The following is a 22,676-nucleotide window of genomic DNA, read 5'->3' as shown; positions in this document are numbered from 1 at the left end:
ACTAAATTCTCCAATCAAAGGACATAGGGTGGCTGAATGGATTAAAAAAAACAAGACCCTTCTCAATGCTCCTTACAAGACACTCACTTCAAACCTTAAGACACTCACAGTCTGAAAGTGAATGGATGGAAAAAGATATACCATGAAAATGAAAAGGAAAAGGAAACTGGGGTAGTAATAGACTTCCAAACAAATACTGTAACAAGGGCATTACATAATATAAAGGGGTCAGTCCAACAGTCCAACAAGAGGATATAACATTTGTAAACATTTGTGCACCCAACATGGCACCACTTAAATATATAAATCAAATAGTAATGGAAATAAAGGGAGAAATAGACAGTAATACAATAACAGTAGAGGACTTAATACCCCACTTAATATCAATGGATAGATCATCCAGACAGAAAATCAACAAGAAACATTGGCCTTAAAAGACACCTTATATCAGATTGACTAAATAGATACATACAGAACATTCCATCCAAAATAAAAACAGCAAAATACACATTCAAGTGTACATGGAACATTCTGCAGAATAGATCACATGTTAAGCTACGGACCAAGTCTCAGTAAATTTAAGAAGTCTTAATAAATTTGAGCATCTTTTCTGATCACAACTGTATGAAACCAGAAATCAGTTATAAAAAGAAAACTGGAAAAAACCACAAAACATGTGGAGACTAAACAACATGCTGTTTAACAATCAGTGGGTTATCAAAGAAATCACAAAATACCTTGAGACAAATGCAAATGGAAACACAACATTCCAAAATCTTTGGGATGCTGCTAGCGAAAGCAGTTTCTAAGAGGGAAGTTCATATTAATACTGACCTACCTCAAGAAACAAGAAAACTCTTAACCATCTAACTCATTTAAAGGAACTAGAAAAAGAACAAACAAAGCCCGAAGTTAGTAGAAAGAAGGAAATAATAAAGATCAGAGCAGAAGTAAATGAAATAACAGCTAAAAAGACAATAGAACAATCAATGAAACTAAGAGCTGGTTCCTTGAAAGATAAACAAAATTGGCAAATCTTTAGCCAGACAGACTCATCAAGGAAAAATGAGCCCAAATAAGTAAAATCAGAAATGAAGGAGGAGAAATTACAGTCAATATCACAGAAATACAAAAGATCATAAGAGACTATTATGAACATTATATGCCAACAAATTAGACAATCTAGAATTGGATAAATTCCTAGAAACATGCAGTCTTCCAAGACTAAATCATGAGGAATTAGAAAATCTGAAGAGACCAATTACTAGTAATGAAATTAAATCGGTAATCCAAAAAAAAGAAAAAACACCAGCAAACAAAAAGTCCAGGTCTAGGTGGCTTCATAGGTGATTCTGCCAAACATTTAAAGAAGGTAATACCCATCCTTGTCAAATTATTCCAAATAAAATAATACACACTTTGTATTATACACACTTCTTCAGTTTGAGAAGAAAGAAAGAACACTTCCAAAGTCATTTTATGAGACTAGCATTACCCTGACACCAAAACAGAAGAATTGATGCTACAAAAAAAGAAAATTATTGGCCAATATCCCTGATGAATATAGATGCAAAAATCCTCAACAAAATATTAGCAAACCAAATTCAACAATACATTAAAAGAATCATGCAGCATGATCAAGTGGGATTCATTCCAGGGATGCAAGTTTGGTTTAACACCTGAAAATCAATAATGTGATATACCACATTAACAAAATGACTGATTTAAATCATATGATCATTTCAATAGATGCAGAAAAAAGCATTTGACAATTTAACATCCACTTATGATAAAAACTCTTTACAAAGTTGGTATAGAGGGAATATACCTCAATATAATAAAGGCCATATATGACAAACTCACAGCTAACATTATACTCAGCAGTGAAAAACTGAGAAAGCTTTTTCCTCTAAGATTAGGAACAATACAGGGATGCCCACTCTTGCCACTTTTATCCATAGTGTTGGAAGTCTTAGCCACAGAAATTAGTCAAGAAAGAAACAAAACTGAGTTATTTGTAGTGAGGTGGATGGACTTAGTCTGTCATACAGAGTGAAGTAAGTCAGAAAGAGAAAAATAATACCGTATGCTAACACATCTATATGGAATCTAAAAAAAAATGGATGAACCTAGGGGCAGGACAGGAATAAAGACACAGACATAGAAAATGGACTTGAGGACATGGGGAGGGGGAAGGGTAAGTTGGGATGAACTGAGAGAGTAACGTTGACAGATATACACTACCAAATGTAAAATAGATAGCTAGTGGGAAGCAGCTGCATAGCACAGGGAGATCAGCTCGGTGCTGATCCCACCTAGAGGGGTGGGATAAGGAGGGGGGGAGGGAGATGCAAGAGGGAAGGGATATGGGGATATACGTATGCATATAGCTGATTCACTTTGTTTTACAGAAGAAACTAACACAACACTAAAGCAATTATACGCCAATAAAGATGTTTAAAAAAAAAAAAGAAATTAGTCAGGAAAAGAAATAAAAGGCATCCAAACTGGAAAGGAAGAAGTAGCAAAACTGTCACTATTTGCAGATGGCATAGTACAGAAATCCCTAAAGACTACCAAAAAAACTATTAGAACTAATAATGAATTCAGTTAAGTTGTAAAATACAAAATTAATATACAAAAACTGGCTGAGTTTCTGTACACTAATAATGAACTATCAGAAAGAGAAGTGATGAAAACAATCCCTCTTACAATTGTATAAAAAAGAATAAAATACCTAGAGATGGATTTAACCAAGGAGGTGAAAGACCTGTATTCTGAAAACTCTAAGCATTGATGAAAGAAACTGAAGATGACACAAATAAGTAGAATAAATCCATGCTTCTGATTTAGAAGAATTAATATTGCTAAAATGTCCATATTTTCCAAAGCAATCTACAAATTTCATGTAATCCATATCAAAATAATAAAGACTTTTTTTAAAATAGAACTAGAACAAATAATCCTAAATTTTGTATGGAAGCACTGAAGACCCCAAATAGCTAAAGCAATCTTGAGAAAGAAGAACAAAGCTGGAGCTATTATATGCCCTGATTTCAAACTATGCTACTAAGCTATAGTAATCAAAACAAGTGTGGTACTGGGAGCACCCTTCTAGTTGCTAGATGGGATGCTGCCTGCCCAATTCATGAATCATCTAATAAAGCCAAATACATCTTCAAATTTACTTGGTTGACTTTTACTTTTTAACGGATGGGTGGCAGTGATGAGATTTGAAGTGAACTTGGGATGGCTTTCAAGGAGCAGGAAACACAGGCATGGCACCCTATGAACCCTTTTCAGTTCACTGTCTTTCTTGCTGTTTCCAAGGGCCATTGGTAAGTTCCTTTTGGTTGAGCTCTGTTCTTTTTGTGTTTGAGCTCCTGATCTAATTAGCTTTCCACAGTTCATTGTTTTGAGTGGAAAACTCCAGTCCCTTGATTCTGTCTCCACATTTGGAACTATGATGGTTTAATATGCACCTCCCCATTTGTTTGGAATCCTTTCCCAGATTCCCTGTTGAGAACTACAAGTTATAGCTGCAGTTCTCCTTTTGCTTGGAATCAGTCTGCAGTACTCATTCTTTGAGGTCTGCTCGTTCAGTCCTTTCCCCAGTCTCTCTCTCTCTCTCTCTCTCTCTCTCTCTCTCTTTTAGTTACCATGGGTTTCTGTTAATGTGCACACGAAGTAAAAGCCCATTGCTAATGGGAATCTCAGAAGCTGAAAAGCTGCAAAGTTTGGTGGGTACCAGACGTTTAAAAGTTATTAGAGTGCTCATCACCCCACCCAAAGAGTCTCATGTTAGGATAAGTTGGTCACAGAATGGGTTAGACTGACATCTAGGTCACTCACCAACCTCAAGAAAACTTCCATGCGATAATGTACACTGTAAAACACCACATAATTCCCAACCCTGCCACAAGTACCTCTTAGGTATTAGTTTGACTGAGAAAACCAAAGGCCTAGCTAGAAGAAACATGATCCTTTATGTACAAATAGTTGAGCACACTGCCTTCCATCACATCTGCTTAGTTTATATTTAAGAACTGTGAATCCTGGAAGCTGCAGTTATTTAACAAAATGGCAAAGTTTTACTAAAATCAACCTAGAATTACATTGGCCATTATGAGGAATGTTCCAAATAGGTAAGATCACTTAAAAACAAGGGCTCCCAAGTTAAATAAACCAAGTGGAATACCTATTTTAATTAGTATGCAGAAGTCTCCAAAAGCTTTCAAAATTCCAAAATAACTTCATTAAAAGATTCGTTGCAAAATCCAATGAAAAATTAAAGATACAAAAGATATCTAAAACAATGCCTAGGCCTCCCCATTTCACCTTCTTGGGGGTTCATTATTAAAACACTTGCCCAGAGATCAATGTTTCAGCTGTTATCAGCTGGGACACTGGAAAAGAGATTGTTCTCAAGGCTCTGTGTAAATTCTTCAACATCAACTTAAACTCCCATATGGGTCCCTCACAGAGTTGATGATACAGATTTTTTGGATAAACTGCTAAATTATTCCCTTAAACACTTAGGGAACTGAAATTATTCAGAGTCTGGTAAGAATTTAGACCTTATACCCGAAGCTAGATATACCCAGAGGAAAAGAAACATTCCAACAATAGGTAGATGGGTGTCATTCCTTTTTGCCAATCCCCAAACCTCCTCTCTTCATCTCAGAATACTTGTAGATATTGGGACTTTGGAAATAGAATTGTTCTGTACTTAATCTGTGTCTTTGTGATGTAGATTTCCTATCTCTATATTCTCTGAGACTTAAGAGCCATTCTTTGAAATGCAATTGTTTCTTATCAGAAAAGAAAAAAAAAAGAAGGGAAGAAAAATTTGGAAATTTGGCAGATAAAAAAAATCTTAAGTGTCTTCTCCACAAATATTGGTAACTGTGAGATCTCTCTTTGCATCTGTGTGTATCTCCTTATGTACGTTGTAGATATGTGGTGGTGTTTGTTTTTAACCTCTAGATGGTACTGCAGAATTATTTTGTAGAAGAGCTCTATTTAGTTGGTTTGAAGACAAGCTTGTAACGATTGTGTTACCGAGTGCAAGCACGCTCTGCTCACCGCACAACAGGCCAATAAATCGGGAGACAAGGTGTTGAGGCAAGGAATATGACTTTATTCAGAAAGGCAGCAGACCGAGAAGGTGGTGGACTAAGGTCCCCAATAAAAACATCTTATCGGGGTCTGGATGCCAGTTTCTTTTATAGAATCAGAGAGGGAAGTAAAGTAAGAAGGCAGAATAGAGAGGGAGAGGCGGGGAGGAAGTAAAGTAAAAAGGGCCATCAGTCTTGCAAAAACATCTCCTGGAATGGCCAGCCTCCAGGAGGGCATGTGTTAATTTCTTCTTTCATGCAGCCATTCGCAGGTGGGTAGGGTTCCCTGCGGCAGGCCATTATGTATGATTATAATAACAAAAGCAAGGAAAAGCAAAGGCTAAAGTCAAAGAAACAGAGCCAATGTGGAGTCAAAATGGGCATTCCAAAGTTGTGAGAAATACAACAGAAACTAACTGAAATGCTTTTTAAAATTATGTGATCTAAGATATCTTTTGTAAATAAAAGCTAGTTTAAGGTTGTTGGTTTAATTAAAGCAGAGATGTCTTTAGAGTTATCAGCATTAAATATAATACTTTTATTTTACCTAGGCTTGCAAGGAAAATAGCTGGATATGATGAAGTTTTCATAAGTAATCTAAATAATTGTTAACAGCAAGTATTAAATAAATATAAGTAGGATAAAAAGTTCTTAGTTGAACTTTTCAAATTAATTTCCCAAATCTTTTCAGTAACCTGAAACCTTAAAGTTTTGCTAAGATTAAGTGCTAGAAATTTATTGAATATCTAGATCTCCCCAAATAAGAAAAAATACTGAGCCATTAATTATTGAACATAGGTTTATCTACTTTTGGTTTCTTATTATAGAGAAGCTAAAGATAAATTTGGGTTTATTAGTAAGCGTGTGTCGAGTGAAAAAAATGTGCAACCAAAAGTTGAGAATTATGTTTTGTTTGGCAGACAAAATTGAGGACTTAAGCCCAGGATGTAGCTTCTCAGATAGCTCTGAGGGACTGTTATGAAGAGGTAAGGGAGGAACCAGATTTTATGAGTTTTTGCAAGGAAGACCAGGTAGTCAGAATATCAAAAGATTACTGTTGGACTTCCCTGGTGGCGCCGTGGTTGAGAGTCCGCCTGCCGATGCAGGGGACGCGGGTTCGTGCCCGGTCCGGGAATATCCCACATGCCGCGGAGCGGCTGGGCCCGTGAGCCATGGCCGCTGAGCCTGCGCGTCTGGAGCCTGTGCTCCGCGGTGGGAGAGGCCACAGCAGTGAGAGGCCCGTGTACCGCAAAAAAAAAAAGAAAAAAGAAAAAAGATTACTGTTAATTAAATAAAACCAGACATCTCAAATTAATGAATTTAGCACTTATCTATGTATGGGAAGATGCAAGAGTCTGGGCTCATTGAAATCATTCCTTTGATATGCATCATAGCTGTCTAGGGCCAGTATCCTGGGCTTTCCCATCCTGAGTCCCTTCAGGGTGCACCTTTGGGAGCAGCTGTAGTGGCTCGATGGCTGCAACATCCTTTGTTTACTGATATGGCAGGCAACATTATTCATTCACACTTGTTTGGTGCCATGCTGAGAAATTTTCTATGAGAAAGCACATGTTTCTAGAAATTATAAAAAAGTATTTATAAGTTTGCCAAGCTGTAATGCTAGGGTAAGAGATAGTCCACAATTGTTTACTTCCTAAATTTTCACTAGAAATTAAGGTTTTTAAAGGTTAAAAATTCTAATTATGCAAGTAAAGCTATTAGAAACGATGTGGGAGACATCTCCATAGGCAGGGAAAAGCAGGATGTGTTTTTGGCTAAGAAAAAGTATGAGGAATAAAGATGCATTTGTGTTAAGGGAAATGAGGATAATTTTGTCTTAACTAGAACTTCTGGTTATGAAGGACAAACTAAACGTATATAAAAGGTTGAGAAAGAGAATTTTACCTTGTCTAATCAAGCTGGCTGAAATTGAATTGTTTATAAAGGTTTTAAAAATTAAGCTTTATTATCAATAGTGTACTTCAAACTAGAACTTAATTTTTTTCATCTGCTAAGTAGACAATATTGTTTCATATTGATCTGTGATCCTGTTTCTTCAAGTGTCCAAACCTTTTGGTATCTTTGACAGACTTCCCAAAATCAGATTCTAAAACTGAAGTCTTTTGACCTCAATTAACTTTCAAGTTTTTCAGAGGGTGCCTGGAACATTTCAAAGGATGTATTTCCTCTCCTTATAAAAAGGAAGATGTTAAACTGATTAGGCTTGTTTCATACTTTAAGTTACATGGGAAACATTGTCTAATAAGAAGGAACAAGCCTTCTTTATGCTGTGTCTATATAGGTATGTATTATAAGTGTTCCAGAAATTGCATGAAATTCTTGAAAGTCTGATATATCCGGGTGTATTATATTGTCTGTCATCAAAATTGAGACTTACACCAAAGGACTGAACCTCAGTATTAGGGAGTTGCCCTAGCTGACTTTCATGCAAAGGCAGCAGCAATAGAGGCTTATAAAGATGGTGGCACATGTGGATGAAGTCCATTCTGCTTCTGCAAAACATGACCCTCTCATTGCCAGACTTTTGCCATCCTGATGTCCTTGTAACATGGCAACAGTTTGTTCCTGAATCAGAGAAATTAAGGTGGGTAAATAATGGCTGTAAACTGAATGACCAGTCAGGGCTATGGGAGAACCTAGACAGCGTTTGGTTCTTCCTGGCAAACGTTTTTCTTTTTTTGCATTCTTTTGCCCACCCACCAGTGCATTTAAGAATAACAATTTTTGTCCCTAGAGGTGGTCTCAGACCTCCTCTCTCTCATCTCCTTTAGCACCTACAACTGGACTTCATTCATTTGCCACTTAGTATGGGTTATCGGTATGTTCTTGTTATTGTATGTATGTTTCCCAGATGGGTTGAAGCCTTCCCCTGCTGCAAGGCCAGTACCCTCACCGTGGCAAAGAAACTGTTAGAAAATGTGTTTCCCACCTGGGGTATACCTTCCACAATCTCCAGTGATTGAGGCACACACTTTGCTGGGAAAATCATACGGTCTTTAACGAAAACCTTGCAAATTTCTTGGAATTATTACTGTCCCTATCACCCTCAATCATCAGGCAAGGTTGAGAGAACTACCGGAAAAAACTGGATTCAAGCAGAACAAGAATTAATAACATGGGACTGAATGAACTGATAAGGATGATTTTAATTTTTATGACTGTGTTTAAAATATTGCGGGTTCTTTAATGTTTTTTCCAGATTTAAAGAAATCTTTTCTCTTAAGCTACCAACAATTTGGTAATATATACCTTTGTGAACAAAGATGAAACATTTACTTTTTCTCCCTATCTGATCCCCCAAATTCAGAAACTCTTAGTGAATATTCTTATTTTCATGTTCCTTGTAACAGGACACAATTAGAAACATGGGCTATATTACCAAGGCTTTGACTGGAATGTGTACATAGACTCAGACATGACCAGACAGCTGCAAGAAACCACGTGGAAAAATCAAGCTGGTACTTGGCTTACAAAGTTCCAGCAAAGCAATCTTAAAAAAGAACTTATATGGTCAGTCACTATTCTTGCTGTACCTCTATAAAAATCAGGCCAAGTTTAATACAGACAAATTAGTTTTACTGTGATTATCTCTGGTTAAAAAAAATGGGATAATCATAGAAAAATTATGTTTGCACCTTTGTAGATATTAGATTCTAGTCCTGTTAATTGTCTTTGTGGTCAAAGATTCCTCTAGTTTCCTCAGATATCTGACTATGACTTACCCAATTAACATTTCCAGCTTTTTCTCACCCTTCTTATTTGGAATCATTAAGAACAAAGGCAGCCCTTGAGCCCCATTGGAAGGGACCTAACCAAGTGTTCCTGACCACTGACACTGCTGCAAAACTAAAAGGTTTTGAGGCTTGGGTGCACATCTCACAGCCAAGGAGGATTCCACCTGGCATCTGGTCCTGTACTAATGCTGGAGACCCCTGAATCAAACTGACAAGGAAGAGAAGTAGCTGATATTGATGTAGACTGCTTCTGCCCAAGATAACGGATCAAGACTTCATACTTTAACTAAAACCTTTTCCTCTTTGCTTTCTTTCCTTTACTCTGGAATTGACGTGGAAAGATAACACCATCATCCATATCTCCCAGGCCATTGCTTAGAGGGGTAACCTCTCAAATTTAGAACAACTTTTTATTTCAGGTTAGGAGAAAATCTGACTGACCCTTGGCTTGAATGGGCAAGTGCAACAACACTTGCAAATGAATCCATTAACAGTGCCACCTAAGTGGAAGTAGTTTGTGCCCTGACAGGATTTGTCTTAGTCAGTGATGGTTATTCTTCCTTGGGCCTATGAATGACTAGATGGCTGGTATATAACCAGGCAGTACCCATTAGGTAATCTAACTGTGCCCCTAACTGTTCTAGAAAGAACCTACCAGGAGGCATTCATAATTCAGAATCACTTCCTTTGGCAGGGTCAGTTTCCCTGATTAGGAGTAAATACAAATGAGAATATGATCAGAAGCCTCTTCTTAACTCTTGAAAGTATTGCAGAACCCACTGCTAAAGCATTAGCTGCCCAGAAAATATCCTTAGACTCTGTGGCTAGAGTTGTTCTTGATTATAGAATAGTCCTTGATTATCTTTTAGCTGAACCAGGAGGTGTCTGTACTGCGGCCAATGCCACCAACAGGATTGACATTTCAGTCACTGAGCAAACCACTTGGCTTAAAAGGGTGACTCCTTCAACCGGGTCTTTCTTTGATTGGTTTGGGTCTTGGGGACCTGACTCTGAAGTGCCTTCCAAGTACTGGGATTATCCTGCTTATAATAATCATAATAATCCCCCTGGCGGATCATATTCTCTCAAAAGCTTTCAATTCATGTGCGCAGCTGCTAACTGCCAGGCAAATGATCTCCTAAGACTGGAAGGTCAGAAATGAAATGAAGAGAATGACCAACTTAAAATTTATGAAAAATTTATGAACCTGGAACCATGATCTGTGGATGTTATGGGAATTAAGCAAAAAACATTTTGGGCGCTTTCTATCCCCCATCCCCCTAGAGGCAATCTGCATGATAAAACCCTTGTCATTTCCTCCCCCTACACCCCCCAAAGGAAGCCTGGCCTAACAAAATCTTTTCTTTTGCTAATAGCTCCCCAACTTTCCTCCTATAAAACCTATTTTGTACAACTCCTCAGAGCACCCTTCTAGTTGCTAGATGGGATGCTGCCTGATTCATGAATTGGCCTGTTAAAGCCAATTAGATTTTCAAATTAAAAAAATAATAATCATATGGTACTGTACAAAAACAGACACATAGAACAATGGAACAGAATAGATAGCCTGGAAATAAAGGCATGCTTGCTTATATGGTCAGTTAATATACAACAAAGGAGGTAAGAATATAAAATAGGGGAAAACACTCTCATGCACCCCAGTGTTCATAGCAACATTATTAACAATAGCCAAGATAGGGAAGCAACCATAAGTCTCCATCAATAGATGAGTGTGTAAAGTTGTGCTATATATACAATGGAATATTACTCAGCCTTAGAAAAGAATGAAATTCTGCCATTTGCAGCAACATGGATGGACCTAGAGGGTATTATGCTCAGTGAAATAAGTCAGAGAAAGACAAATACTGTATGCTATCAACTATATGTGGAATATAAAGAAAAAACACAGAAGTAGACATACAGAGAACAAATAGATGGTTGTCAGAGGGGTGGGTGAGTGGGGACACGGGTGAAATAGATAAAGAGGATTAACAAGTACAAACTTCCAGTTAAAAGTAAATAAGTCATGGCAAAGTAATGTACAGCATAGGGAATATAGCCAATAATATTGTAATAACTTTGTATGGTGACAGATTGTAAGTAGACTTGTCATGGTGATCATTTTGTGATGTATAAAAAAATCATGGGCTTCCCTGGTGGCGCAGTGGTTGAGAGTCCGCTTGCCGATGCAGGGGACACAGATTGGTGCCCCGGTCCGGGAAGATCCCACATGCCGCGGAGAGGCTAGGCCCGTGAGCCATGGCCGCTGAGCCTGCGCGTCCGGAGCCTGTGCTCCGCAACGGGAGAGGCCACAACAGTGAGACGCCCGCGTACCGCAAAAAAAAAAAAAAAATCAAATCACTATGTGGTACGCCTGAAACTAATATAATTGTTTCAATTATAATTCAATTTTTTTTTAAGTGGAAGTTTTTTGTTTTTGTTTTTAGCAGCAAAGAATATAATACTTATTTAGTGTTTGCCAAGCTCATTCAACTGCTTTTCTTTTCCTGCTTGCTTCTGCTAGTACCTAATAAAACTGACCAAGTTGCTCATACAGGAATACCTTTGATATACCTCGAACTTTAATTTTATCTTGTTTATTTTATCTTTTATTTTGCTTATTCAGCCTTCTGTCTGTTTTGTCCTTGTTTGACATTTAACTTTCTTGATCTTCCCCCACCCTTTTTTCCTTCTTTGCTTCTTAATTTATATCCTGAACTCTTCTTTGTATTTCCTGTTATTGCTTTCCTGAACCTGGAAGGCAGTATGATGTTAGACCAATTAATCTCTTTGAGCCTTAGTTTGAAGGAGAGATAATAATTTTTGTATACCTCAAAGTTATTGGTAAGCTTAAATGGGAATATCTGCAAACTGCTTAACACAGTGCTTGGAACACTGTTTCATATATAGTTGCTGTGCCCTTCCCCATCTCTACTGTCGTGTTGGTGATTATACTTACGCAGATAGTCTTGTCCCTACAAGTGGGCAAGTGCTGTGGGCTCTGGGTCCTTACTAGTGGGCCTGTAATGGTTTCCTTCATATATGCTGGGCTTCTGCCAAATTGAGTTCTTTGCCTTAACATGTCTCTGCAGCTGCTCCTTTATTAGGAATGTTATTTCCAATCTAATCTTCCTTTCCCTTCAGAAAATAGCTAACGCCCCACTCCTTTTTTCTTATCCTCAAACGCTAAGAAGTTTATCTTTTTCTGAATTAGAGCCTGTCCCTTTTTTTTCTACCTTGTTATGTTTATTCATCTCTGACTAGACTTAAAGCCTTGAGGAGAGGACCCAAGTCTCATCAATTTTTGTATCCCCTATGGAAGGTAACCATATGAAGTGTGTATAATAGACACTTTTTATGCTTTGCTGAGTGAATGAACATGTGTCTGGGGTTAGCAGACACTTGGTCCTGTCCAAAACGTCCATACGACATTTGGCCCATGCCAAAAGGTCCTTGAAATTTGGTCTTGTCCAAATGTTCATGAGCATATTTGGTTCATGCCAAATGGTTTTGGACAGGACCAAATATCAAGGACCTTTTGGCATGGACCAAATGTCCTGCAAAGGTCCTTGGTAATGCACTGATGTGGAATATCAGGAATAAGATTAACATAAAAAATATTGCGAGATCTGTGTAGTGGTGAAGTTGTAGTTTGCAGACTATTCTCTGGAGCACTATAGTGTATGAGGTGCTTTGGGTTTGTAATTTTTATCATGGATAAACTAAGAAAGTTACTTGATTTATAGAATGGTTTTTGTAGATTCACAGCAGGAGGATGAGGGGGATAGCTAGTGAACAGGCTACGCTTAACTTCCTGCAATCCAGAGCAGCTCTGGTTTCATCTTTTTTTTTTTTTTTTTTTTTTTTTAACATCTTTATTGGGGTATAATTGCTTTACAATGGTGTGTTAGTTTCTGCTTTATAACAGAGTGAATCAGCTATACATATACATGTGCTCCCATGTGTCTTCCCTCTTGCGTCTCCCTCCCTCCCACTCTCCCCCTCCCAACCCTCCAGGCTGTCCCAAAGCCCCGAGCTAATATCCCTGTGCCTTGCGGCTGCTTCCCCCCAGCTATCTACCTTACTACGTTTGTTAGTGTGTATATGTCCATGACTCTCTCTCGCCCTGTCAAAACTCACCCCTCCCCCTCCCCATACCCTCAAGTCCGTTCTCCAGTAGGTCTGCGCCTCTATTCCTGTCTTATCCCTAGGTTCTTCATGACATTTTTTCCCCTTACATCTTTTTTATATATTGAGCTACTACGTAATACTTTATTTGAATTTAAAGTTTGAATGAAGGGTCATGATTACAAAATGTTTAAAAAGTGCTCTGGTAGAGCATTCCACTGAGATGGATGTAGTTACAGAAAAAAAGCAATTCTCTTGTCATAGTGTTGCCTATGAGTTCTCATAAATAAGTGTTCAAAATAAACTTTGTAGCAAATGATTTTAAAAAGTGAATGTATTTTCGTTGCCTTGCCAGCTTCCTGTTTTATTGATAACCTATTCTAATGTCTGTAAAGCCTCTTAAAGTGTCAAGCATTACGATAGCAATGAAACTTTAATCTTTAGAGCCAGTAGTTTCTTTAGGTTGGGAGAGCTTTGAAAATATATTACAGTCTACTATATTGTATTAATGGATTTAATAAAAGTTGTATGAATATGTAAGCATGTGTATTTATTATTGTTGTACATATTTTTTTCAGTTTCAGGTATGCCCCAAAAGTCTATGTGTGTCTACTCCTGGACATCGCACTGATCTTTTTCAGAGGGATCCTAAAAATGTACTGATAACTGATTTCTTTGGAAGTGTACGGAAAGTGGAAATTACAACAGAGACTATTAGTTTGCAGCCAGATTCAGGAATCATGGAAAGCAGGTATTCATCTTAAATTTTTATTTGAATAGAGTATTCTAGTCTCATGATTTGTAAACTTTTATATAACATTATATTAAGAGATGAAAATTGGTATTTATAAAGAAAATCACACATTTCTACCCATTCTTTATGTAGCCCCTATGCTTTTCAGATTAATGGACAGAAACTCTAAATATCAGTGGGAAGCTAAGATCTTGATTAGGGTTATGTTGTAGCTCCAAAATACGTTTGTAGAAGTATGAGTTCAGGCTTGGTTTAAAAAGGACTAAAACAGGGACTTCACTGGTGGCACAGTGGTTGAGAGTCCGCCTGCCGATGCAGGGGACACGGATTCGTGCCCCGGTCTGGGAAGATCCCACATGCCGTGAAGTGGCTGGGCCTGCGTGTCCGGAGGCTGTGCTTCGCAACGGGAGAGGCCACAACAGTGAGAGCCCGTGTACCGCAAAAAAAAAAAAAAAAAAAAAAAAAAAAAGGGACTAAAACTTACACAACAATTGACTGTCTCAGAGCCATACTTTTCTGTCAGTAGAGGTATATATGATGGTTCAGAACACCTTCATGATGGGGCAGGTATGTGAATGTTTCGAACATTATTAATACTCTAACAATGTGTAGGTTGTCACCTATTGCAGTAGAAGGTGTTAAATGACGTGACACTGAATAGGGAAGTTGGCAGCTGGACATTTAGAGTATAATAGGGCCCTAGGAATCTGGTAGATGCAAGGCAGATAAACATATAAAGGGGTAGTGAGTGTCAAATGAATATAGGTGCCAAATGTATACTTCAAACTGTAACACAATGCTTGCATTTTCAGAATTTTTCTGGGCTCCAGCAATCTGATTAGTTCTCTGCCACGTGTTTTGGTTCATAGAGTCTGGGTGGTTTGTGAGCCTGGTTCAGTCCTATCTCTGGCTTTTGCCTAGTGTTATATTCTATTAATCTTCAAAAGTTTATCTTTAGGATTTCTTTGGGGGCTCTTAGTTATTGATTAGGGAAGAGAATGAGAGAGAGAGGTATAAGCCAAGTACTCCCCTCTTGGGGAATGGACTGTGTGTGTGTGAGTCGTGGGTGTGCGCGTGCGTGTGTGTGTGTGTGTGTGTGTGTGTGTGTGTGTGTGTGTGAGAGAGAGAGAGATTGCGAGAGACTGGTTGATTTGGGGTATGTGAATTTAGAAGTATTTATAATGTTCTGCTTGTTTTCTTTTCTGTAAACATTTTTAAAGGCACAATACTTCGTTGGGATTAAATAGTGTCTCAGTTAATAGCCACTTTCTTGAACTATATAGACGTATATTTTCCTAGCCATTAAACTTTGTTATTTGGGATTGTTTAATGCTGTCTATTGGAAACTCATACTCCAGGGAACTTTTCTGGATTGTCAAACGGTGGCATATAAAGTACTTTTAATTTTGAAAATTTAAAAGATTTATGATTGAGCTTGTGAATGTTTTAGAAATAAATTAAAAAACTAGCAGTAAATTATTCCTTATGAAGATTTGAAATTGATATTATTATTTCCTATTATGCATATTCAAAGTGTTGGATTTTTTCTTTTTCAATTTCCTGTATCTGTTGGCTTAAAAAATATTTTCTTGAGACAGCAGGTGATACCCTCAACAATATCACTTTTATTTATTATTTAAAATTTCAAATTACTTTTGTAAAATAGCTAAACTATACCTTAATACTTAGCAACTGAAATTGAGCTACCTTGTTTTTTTACCAAATTCATTTTGTAATTTCCCTTGAAGTTAAGCCTGTAAGATACAAGATATACCTTCTCTTAATCGTCTGAATATTGCATTAATTTCCTTTAGAGATAAGGACTATCTTTATACTTCTGTGTTATTTTCTGTTCTATCCACTTAACACAATATTAAATACATAATAATTGTACAATAAAAATGATTTCAGTGGAATTCTACTAAGTTTTATGTTCTGGAAAGATGAAATTTTTGTCTCATAAAGTATCTCCATGTATTAGTTCGAAAGCAAAAATTGTTGGTGCTGATAATTATCTTCATTTATCTATAATCAAGGAGAAAATTATATTAAGCATCAAAGCCAGATACCAGGCACTGTGTTTTGTTTTTGTTTTTTAAGTTATTTTATATTGGAGTATAGTTGATTAACAATGTTGTGTTAGTTTCAGGTGTACAGCAATGAGCAGACATTGTTGAATTAGAGCACCCTCTAGTGTTTATAAATAAATTTTATTTAGAACATTGCTTACAGACGGTTTCATAATTACTGATATTTGTTATCCAGTTAATTTAGGAAGATTAAGTTTCCAACATGTTCCAGGAATGGATGATAGAGATATTATCTCATTATATATAGGTGCTATTTATGTGCAAATATGAATGGCAATTGGATGTTTGTTTAGAGAAAAGTATTATATATTCTTGAGAGATCAGCTATCACAAAAAACTATTTTATTAAGGAAATTATGGGCTTGAATGTATATGTATTTTTTGAGATCTTAGGTTAAAAACATCAATACAGTTACTGTTATTAAAATTGGCAGTTAAACTTTTAAGAATACTGCTTTCTACATATATCAAGAAAATAATAACTCATTTGTTCAGATTGTCCATATTTCATATTTTGTGTATTAAACTAAGTCAGATATGATGGAGAGCATTAGTACATAAAATTGACTGAAGTAGCTGTATGAAATAATTGGTGTTTTGTATGTCTTCTGACATATACGTATTATATGAGTAAGGTACAGTCATATACTTATATCGAGTAAGGTCATATCCTTACAGTCATATCCTTAGTAACAACAGTTGTTTCAGCGTGTGTTTTACTTATTGTGTTTTTAATTTATTTACAAGAACAAATGAGGTAAAATAAGGACTGATTGCAATAAGCTTGGCTTATATAACTTAATTCTAAACTGCTTTATCTGAGTGTATATAGGTTGACTTTTGATAAATATGCAAACAGCCTGCCCTCAAAGAGTTGGACTTTCTGGAATATAGTAATAAGTCCATGTCAGCGTTACTCAGAGTACCAGAGTACCCTAACTATTGATATATAGGGAAAATAGCCTTTAGTTTGAGAATGTAAAAATACAGGCACCAAAATGTAGAAGTGTAAATTCTGTAGGCATTACCTAAGAAAAAAATGGAATCTGGGACAATATGAACTGTAAATGCTCAACATTTATCTTGGTTGTTAGATGACATCTTACCTAGTCTGACTTTTGCTTTAGGCTCTAAATTGAGGCACTTGATTCTATCTATTTTTTTGTTGTAATTTTATTCTGTTATACTAGAATTTCTTTCTCTCTTTAGGCAGTCTTTAGCAACTGAAAATTTTGAATCTAGCAGGAAATTTGAGGATGGACTCTTTTCTTACAGATTTCTTATAGATAGAGGGGTGAAAATGGGCTAACAAGGTCAGTCTGTATTTTGAACACCACAGTAGGACTCTTTCAAGAGCTCGGTAAGGAAGTCCCCACCTTATATAGGAGGTCAAAGATCAGACAGTTGTCACAGAGATTAGATTTTGAGCCTTTTCCATGTGCTTCATGCTTTATATAACATATTATCTAGGACGGTTGGATTGTAAGTAGTAGACTCCAACATAAGCTAGCGTTATTTCCTTAAAGATATTTATATATAGGTATTCTGTGTTTTATGGAACCCAAGAGCAGGCCTCAGTAAGGGACTGGAATCAGGAACCAGAAATCAGTCAGAAATGTGGGCAGTACTCCCTCTGTCTCCCTGTTCTCGTCTTTTCTTTCTCTGCTGCTCTGAATGTAGGGGATAGAATGTGTGCACACTACTCTTCTGGAAATTTATATCTGTTCTGGAGATTTATATCTGTTCTGTTCATGATAAAGCCCAGATACAGAATTAACTTGCTCGTTCTCCATTTTAAGCTCCCCAGAGGGCTTCTTGATTAGCCCAGCTTGAGTACTGACCCAGCTGGGCAGTAGTGGGGTCATTTAACACAAAGTCATAGCTACTGGGGGACCCATCCCATGTGGATAAGAGGAACCCTCCAAAAGGAAATTGGGAGCTATGCAGATACCCTCAAGGAAAAATTACATTAATTCCATTTAATTCACATAATTGCTTTATGAGGCAGGTGTAATTTTCCCATTAAATAGATGAGTAAAGTGAGGCTGAGAAAGATTTAAGAAACCTGCCTAAAGTCCACATCTAACAAATGGTGAAATCAAGATATGAATCCAGGAATGCTTCCTCCCTCTAAAAAATATATATATTATTTTATTGTTTTATAATTTATGCTGAGTTGCTTTCTTTTAAAAGTATATAAAATATACATGATAGCACAATGAATTATCAGAACGCAACTACTCAAATAACCACCAGAGAAATTAGAACAATGTTGTTACCCAAGAAGGTCCCCCAACCCTTACACCCCTTCTCAATCTCTACCCTCTCACTCCCCCTCAAAGTTAACAGTGATCCTGTCTCTTACGGAGTTTACTTTCTTGCTCTTCATCTTAGTTACATCACCTAAACGTGTATCCCTAAACGTTATGTTTTGTTGCTCTTGCTAGTACTATGTTTTTGGAATTCATTTACGTTGTTGTATGCAGCTGTGGTTCTTTTTTTTTTTTTTTGAGTTTAGTAAAATTTTTAGTATATAGTTCTGAGTTTTGACAAATGCATACACTTGGATCATCACCATTGCTAATCCATCACTACAGAAATTTTCCTTATGCTCCCTTTTCTCCAATCTCTCCCTCATATCCCACTGATCTGTTTTCTGTCCCCACAATTTTGCGTTTTCCAGAATGTCATATAGATAGAATCATATATTCTGTACTCTTTTGAGTCTGGCTTCTTTTACTGCCATAAAGCATGTCAGATTAATATCTGGTGTCACATGTGTCAGTAGTTGGTTCTCTTTTATTGCTGTATCTCACCAATTGGAGGACATTTGTTTTTGCCCCCTAGTTTTTGACAATTAAATAAAGCCACTATAAATGCATACAAATGTAAGTTTTCATTTCACTTGAATAAATATAGCTAAGAGTAGTTTTGCTGCGTCATATGGAAGTGCATGTTTAACTTTATAAGAAACTTCCAAACTATTTGCTATAGTCACTGTACCATTTACATTTCCACAAATAGTTGTTCCACATCCTTAATTACACTTGGTATTGTCTTTTTAATTTTAGCTATTCTAATAGGCATGTAGTAATATCTCATTATGATTTTAATTTGCATACCCCTGATTGCTAAGGACATTGAACATCATTTCATGTACTTATTGGTCATTCATACATGTTTCATGAAGTGCCTATTCAAGTGTTTTGCTCATTTTTTAAAAATTGGGTTGTTTTCTTACTGAATTGTAAGATTTCTTTATATATTCTGGGTATAAGTCCTTTGTCAGATATATGTAATCCAAATATTTTTTCTTAGTCTTTGGCCTGCCTCCTATCATATTTTTTTTTTTTTTTTTTTACTATGTCATAATATTGACATTCAGTCCAGTAATCCTCCACTGTAACAGCTCCTTTACTTCGCAGTGGAAATTGATTTGTATATTTTTTGCCTGAGTCCTTGTGGGATTTTTTTTTTTTTTTTCAAACAGAAAGTCACAAAAATTATAATATCCTCATCGGTTCACTCAGTCCCATGTAATTAATTTTTTTTTTCATCTTGATCTTTTGTTAGCACTTTTATGAATTCATCACTTTTCCATTAGAGTTCTGAAAATGCTTATTCATTCAGTTCAGCAGTATAGTCAGTTACCAGAAACCTGTACTTGTCAGAGTCTTTTCCATGAATTCCTTGAAGTTGAAACACTTTTATAGGAACATTTTTGTGAAAGCGTCAGAGTACACCAGGAACTGTTTGTAAATGACAAAACACTTAAAAATGACCACGGTTAAAGATTTGATGAAAGTTCATAATAATGCAATTGACAAGTAAATTTAGTTATTTCTGAGATATACATTTTAAAGTAATAACTAGAATTATGACTTATAACATTACACCAGAAAATATAACATTTTTAGAAATTTCAAGTAATGTCTGAAACATTTATATTAACATATTTCCATATAAAAACCCAAAGAAAGTTTAGTATTAGTTGTTTTTTTTGTTTGTTTTTTGTTCTTTTATACTGCAGGTTCTTATTAGTCATCAGTTTTATACACATCAGTGTATACATGTCAATCCCAATTGCCCAATTCAGCACACCACCATCCCCACCCCACCGCGGTTTTCCCCCCTTGGTGTCCATACGTTTGTTCTCTACATCTGTGTCTCAACTTCTGCCCTGCACACCGGTTCATCTGTACCATTTTTCTAGGTTCCACATACATGCATTAATATACAATATTTGTTTTTCTCTTTCTGACTTACTTCACTCTGTGTGACAGTCTCTAGATCCATCCACATCTCAACAAATGACTCAATTTCGTTCCCTTTTATGGCTGAGTAATACTTCATTGTGTATATATACCACAACTTCTTTATCCATTCGTCTGTCGATGGGCATTTAGGCTTTCTCCATGATCTGACTATTGTAAATAGTGCTGCAATGACATTGGGGTGCATGTATATTTTTGAATTATGGTTTTCTCTGGGTATATGCCCAGTAGTGGGATTGCTGGATCATATGGTAGTTCTATTTTTAGTTTTTTAAGGAAACTCCATACTGTTCTCCATAGTGGCTGTATCAATTTACATTCCCACCAACAGTGCAAGAGGCTTCCATTTTCTCCACACCCATGCCAGCATTTGTTGTTTGTAGATTTTCTGATGATGCCCATTCTAACGGGTGATACCTCATTGTAGTTTTGATTTGCATTTCTCTAATAATTAGTGATGTTGAGCAGCTTTTCATGTGCTTCTTGGCCATCTGTATGTCTTCTTGGAGAAATGTCTACTTAGGTCTTATGCCCATTTTTGGATTGGGCTGTTTGTTTCTTTAATATTGAGCGGCATGAGCTGTTTATATATTTTGGAGATTAATCCTTTGTCCGTTGATTCATTTGTGAATATTTTCTCCCATTCTGAGTGTTGTCTTTTCATCTTCTTTATGGTTTCCTTTGCTGTGCAAAAGCTTTGAAGTTTTGTTAGGTCCCATTTGTTTATTTTTGTTTTTATTTCCATTACTCTAGGAAGTGGATCAAAAAAGATCTTGCTGTGATTTATGTCAAACAGTGTTCTTCCTGTGTTTTCCTCTAAGAGTTTTATAGTGTCTGGTCTTACATTTAGGTCTCAAATCCATTTTGAGTTTATTTTTGTGTATGGTGTTAGGGAGTGTTCTAATTTCATTCTTTTACATGTAGCTGTCCACTTTTCCCAGCACCACTTATTGAAGAGACTGTCTTTTCTCCATTTATATCTTTGCCTCCTTTGTCATAGATTAGTTGACCATAGGCGCATGGGTTTATCTCTGGGCTTTCTATCTTGTTCCATTGATATATGTTTCTGTTTTTATGCCAGTGCCATATTGTCTTGATTACTGTAGCTTTGTAGTATAGTCTGAAATCAGGGAGTCTGATTCCTCCAGCTCTGTTTTTTTCCCTCAAGACTGCTTTGGCTATTCAGGGTCTTTTGTGTCTCCATACAAATTTTGAGATGATTTGTTCTAGTTCTGTAAAAAATACCATTGGTAATTTGATAGGAATTGCTTTGAATCTGTAGATTGCTTTAGGTAGTATAGTCATTTTCACAATATTGATTCTTCCAATCCAAGAACATGGTATATCTCTCCATCTGTTGGTATCATCTTTAATTTCTTTCATCAGTGTCTTATAGTTTTCTTCATACAGGTCTTTTGCTTCCCTAGGTAGGTTTATTCCTAGGTATTTTATCCTTTTTGTTGCAATGGTAAAATGGGAGTGTTTCCATAATTTCTCTTTCAGATTTTTCATCATTAGTGTATAGGAATGCAAGAGATTTCTGTGCATTAATTTTATATCCTGCAACTTTACCAACTTCATTGATTAGCTCTAGTAATTTTCTGGTGGCATCTTTAGGATTCTCTATGTATAGTATCATGTCATCTGCAAACAGTGACAGTTTTACTTGTTCTTTTCCAATTTGTATTCCTTTTATTTCTTTTTCTGTTCTGATTGCTGTGGCTAGGACTTCCAAAACTACGTTGAATAATAGTGGTGAGGGTGGACATCCTTGTCTCATTCCTGATCTTAGAGGAAATGCTTTCAGTTTTTCACCATTGAGAATGATGTTTGCTGTGGGTTTGTCATATATGACCTTTATTATGTTGAGGTAGGTTCCCTCTATGCCCACTTTCTGGAGAGTTTTTATCATAAATGGGTGTTGAATTTTGTCAAAAGTTTTTTCTGCATCTATTGAGATGATCATATGGTTTTTATTCTTTAATTTGTTAATATGGTGTGTCACATTGATTGACTTGCAGATATTGAAGAATCCTTGCATCCCTGGCATAAATCCCTCTTGATCATGGTGTATGATCCTTTTAATGTGTTGTTGGATTCTGTTTGCTGGTATTTTGTTGAGGACTTTTGCATCTATATTCATCAGTGATATTGGTCTGTAATTTTCTTTTTTTTAGTATCTTTGTCTGGTTTTGGTATCAGGGTGATGGTGGCCTCATAGAATGAGTTTGGGGGTATTCCTTCCTCCACAATTTTTGGAAGAGTTTGAGAGGATGGGTGTTAGCTCTTCTCTAAATGTTCGATAGAATTCACCTGTGAAGCCGTCTGGTCCTGGGCTATTGTTTGTGGGAAGATTTTTAATCACAGTCTCAATTTCAGTACTTGTGACTGGTCTGTTTATATTTTCTATTTCTTCCTGGTTCACTCTTGGGAGGTTGTACTTTTCTAAGAATTTGTCCATTTCTTCCAGGTTGTCCATTTTATTGGCATAGAGTTGCTTGTAGTAGTCTCTTAGCATGCTTTGTATTTCTGTGGTGTCTGTTGTAACTTCTCCTTTT

At 36.5% G+C, this 22,676-nt stretch overlaps 1 protein-coding gene across 1 annotated transcript in view; it reads left to right on the top strand.

Annotated features, from left to right (window-relative positions):
• The window catches only part of PIGK (phosphatidylinositol glycan anchor biosynthesis class K), a 141,278-nt gene that overhangs the window by 47,863 nt on the left and 70,739 nt on the right, over positions 1-22,676 (top strand). The window contains exon 9 of the mRNA XM_032605375.1: positions 13,579-13,751. Within this exon, the coding sequence (XP_032461266.1) occupies positions 13,579-13,751 (173 nt within the window). The remainder of the gene's footprint in view (positions 1-13,578; positions 13,752-22,676) is intronic.

The sequence above is a fragment of the Phocoena sinus genome, chromosome 1, assembly GCF_008692025.1.
Source record: "Phocoena sinus isolate mPhoSin1 chromosome 1, mPhoSin1.pri, whole genome shotgun sequence".
Lineage (NCBI taxonomy): Eukaryota > Metazoa > Chordata > Mammalia > Artiodactyla > Phocoenidae > Phocoena > Phocoena sinus.
This window is presented reverse-complemented; position numbering and strand designations above follow the sequence as displayed.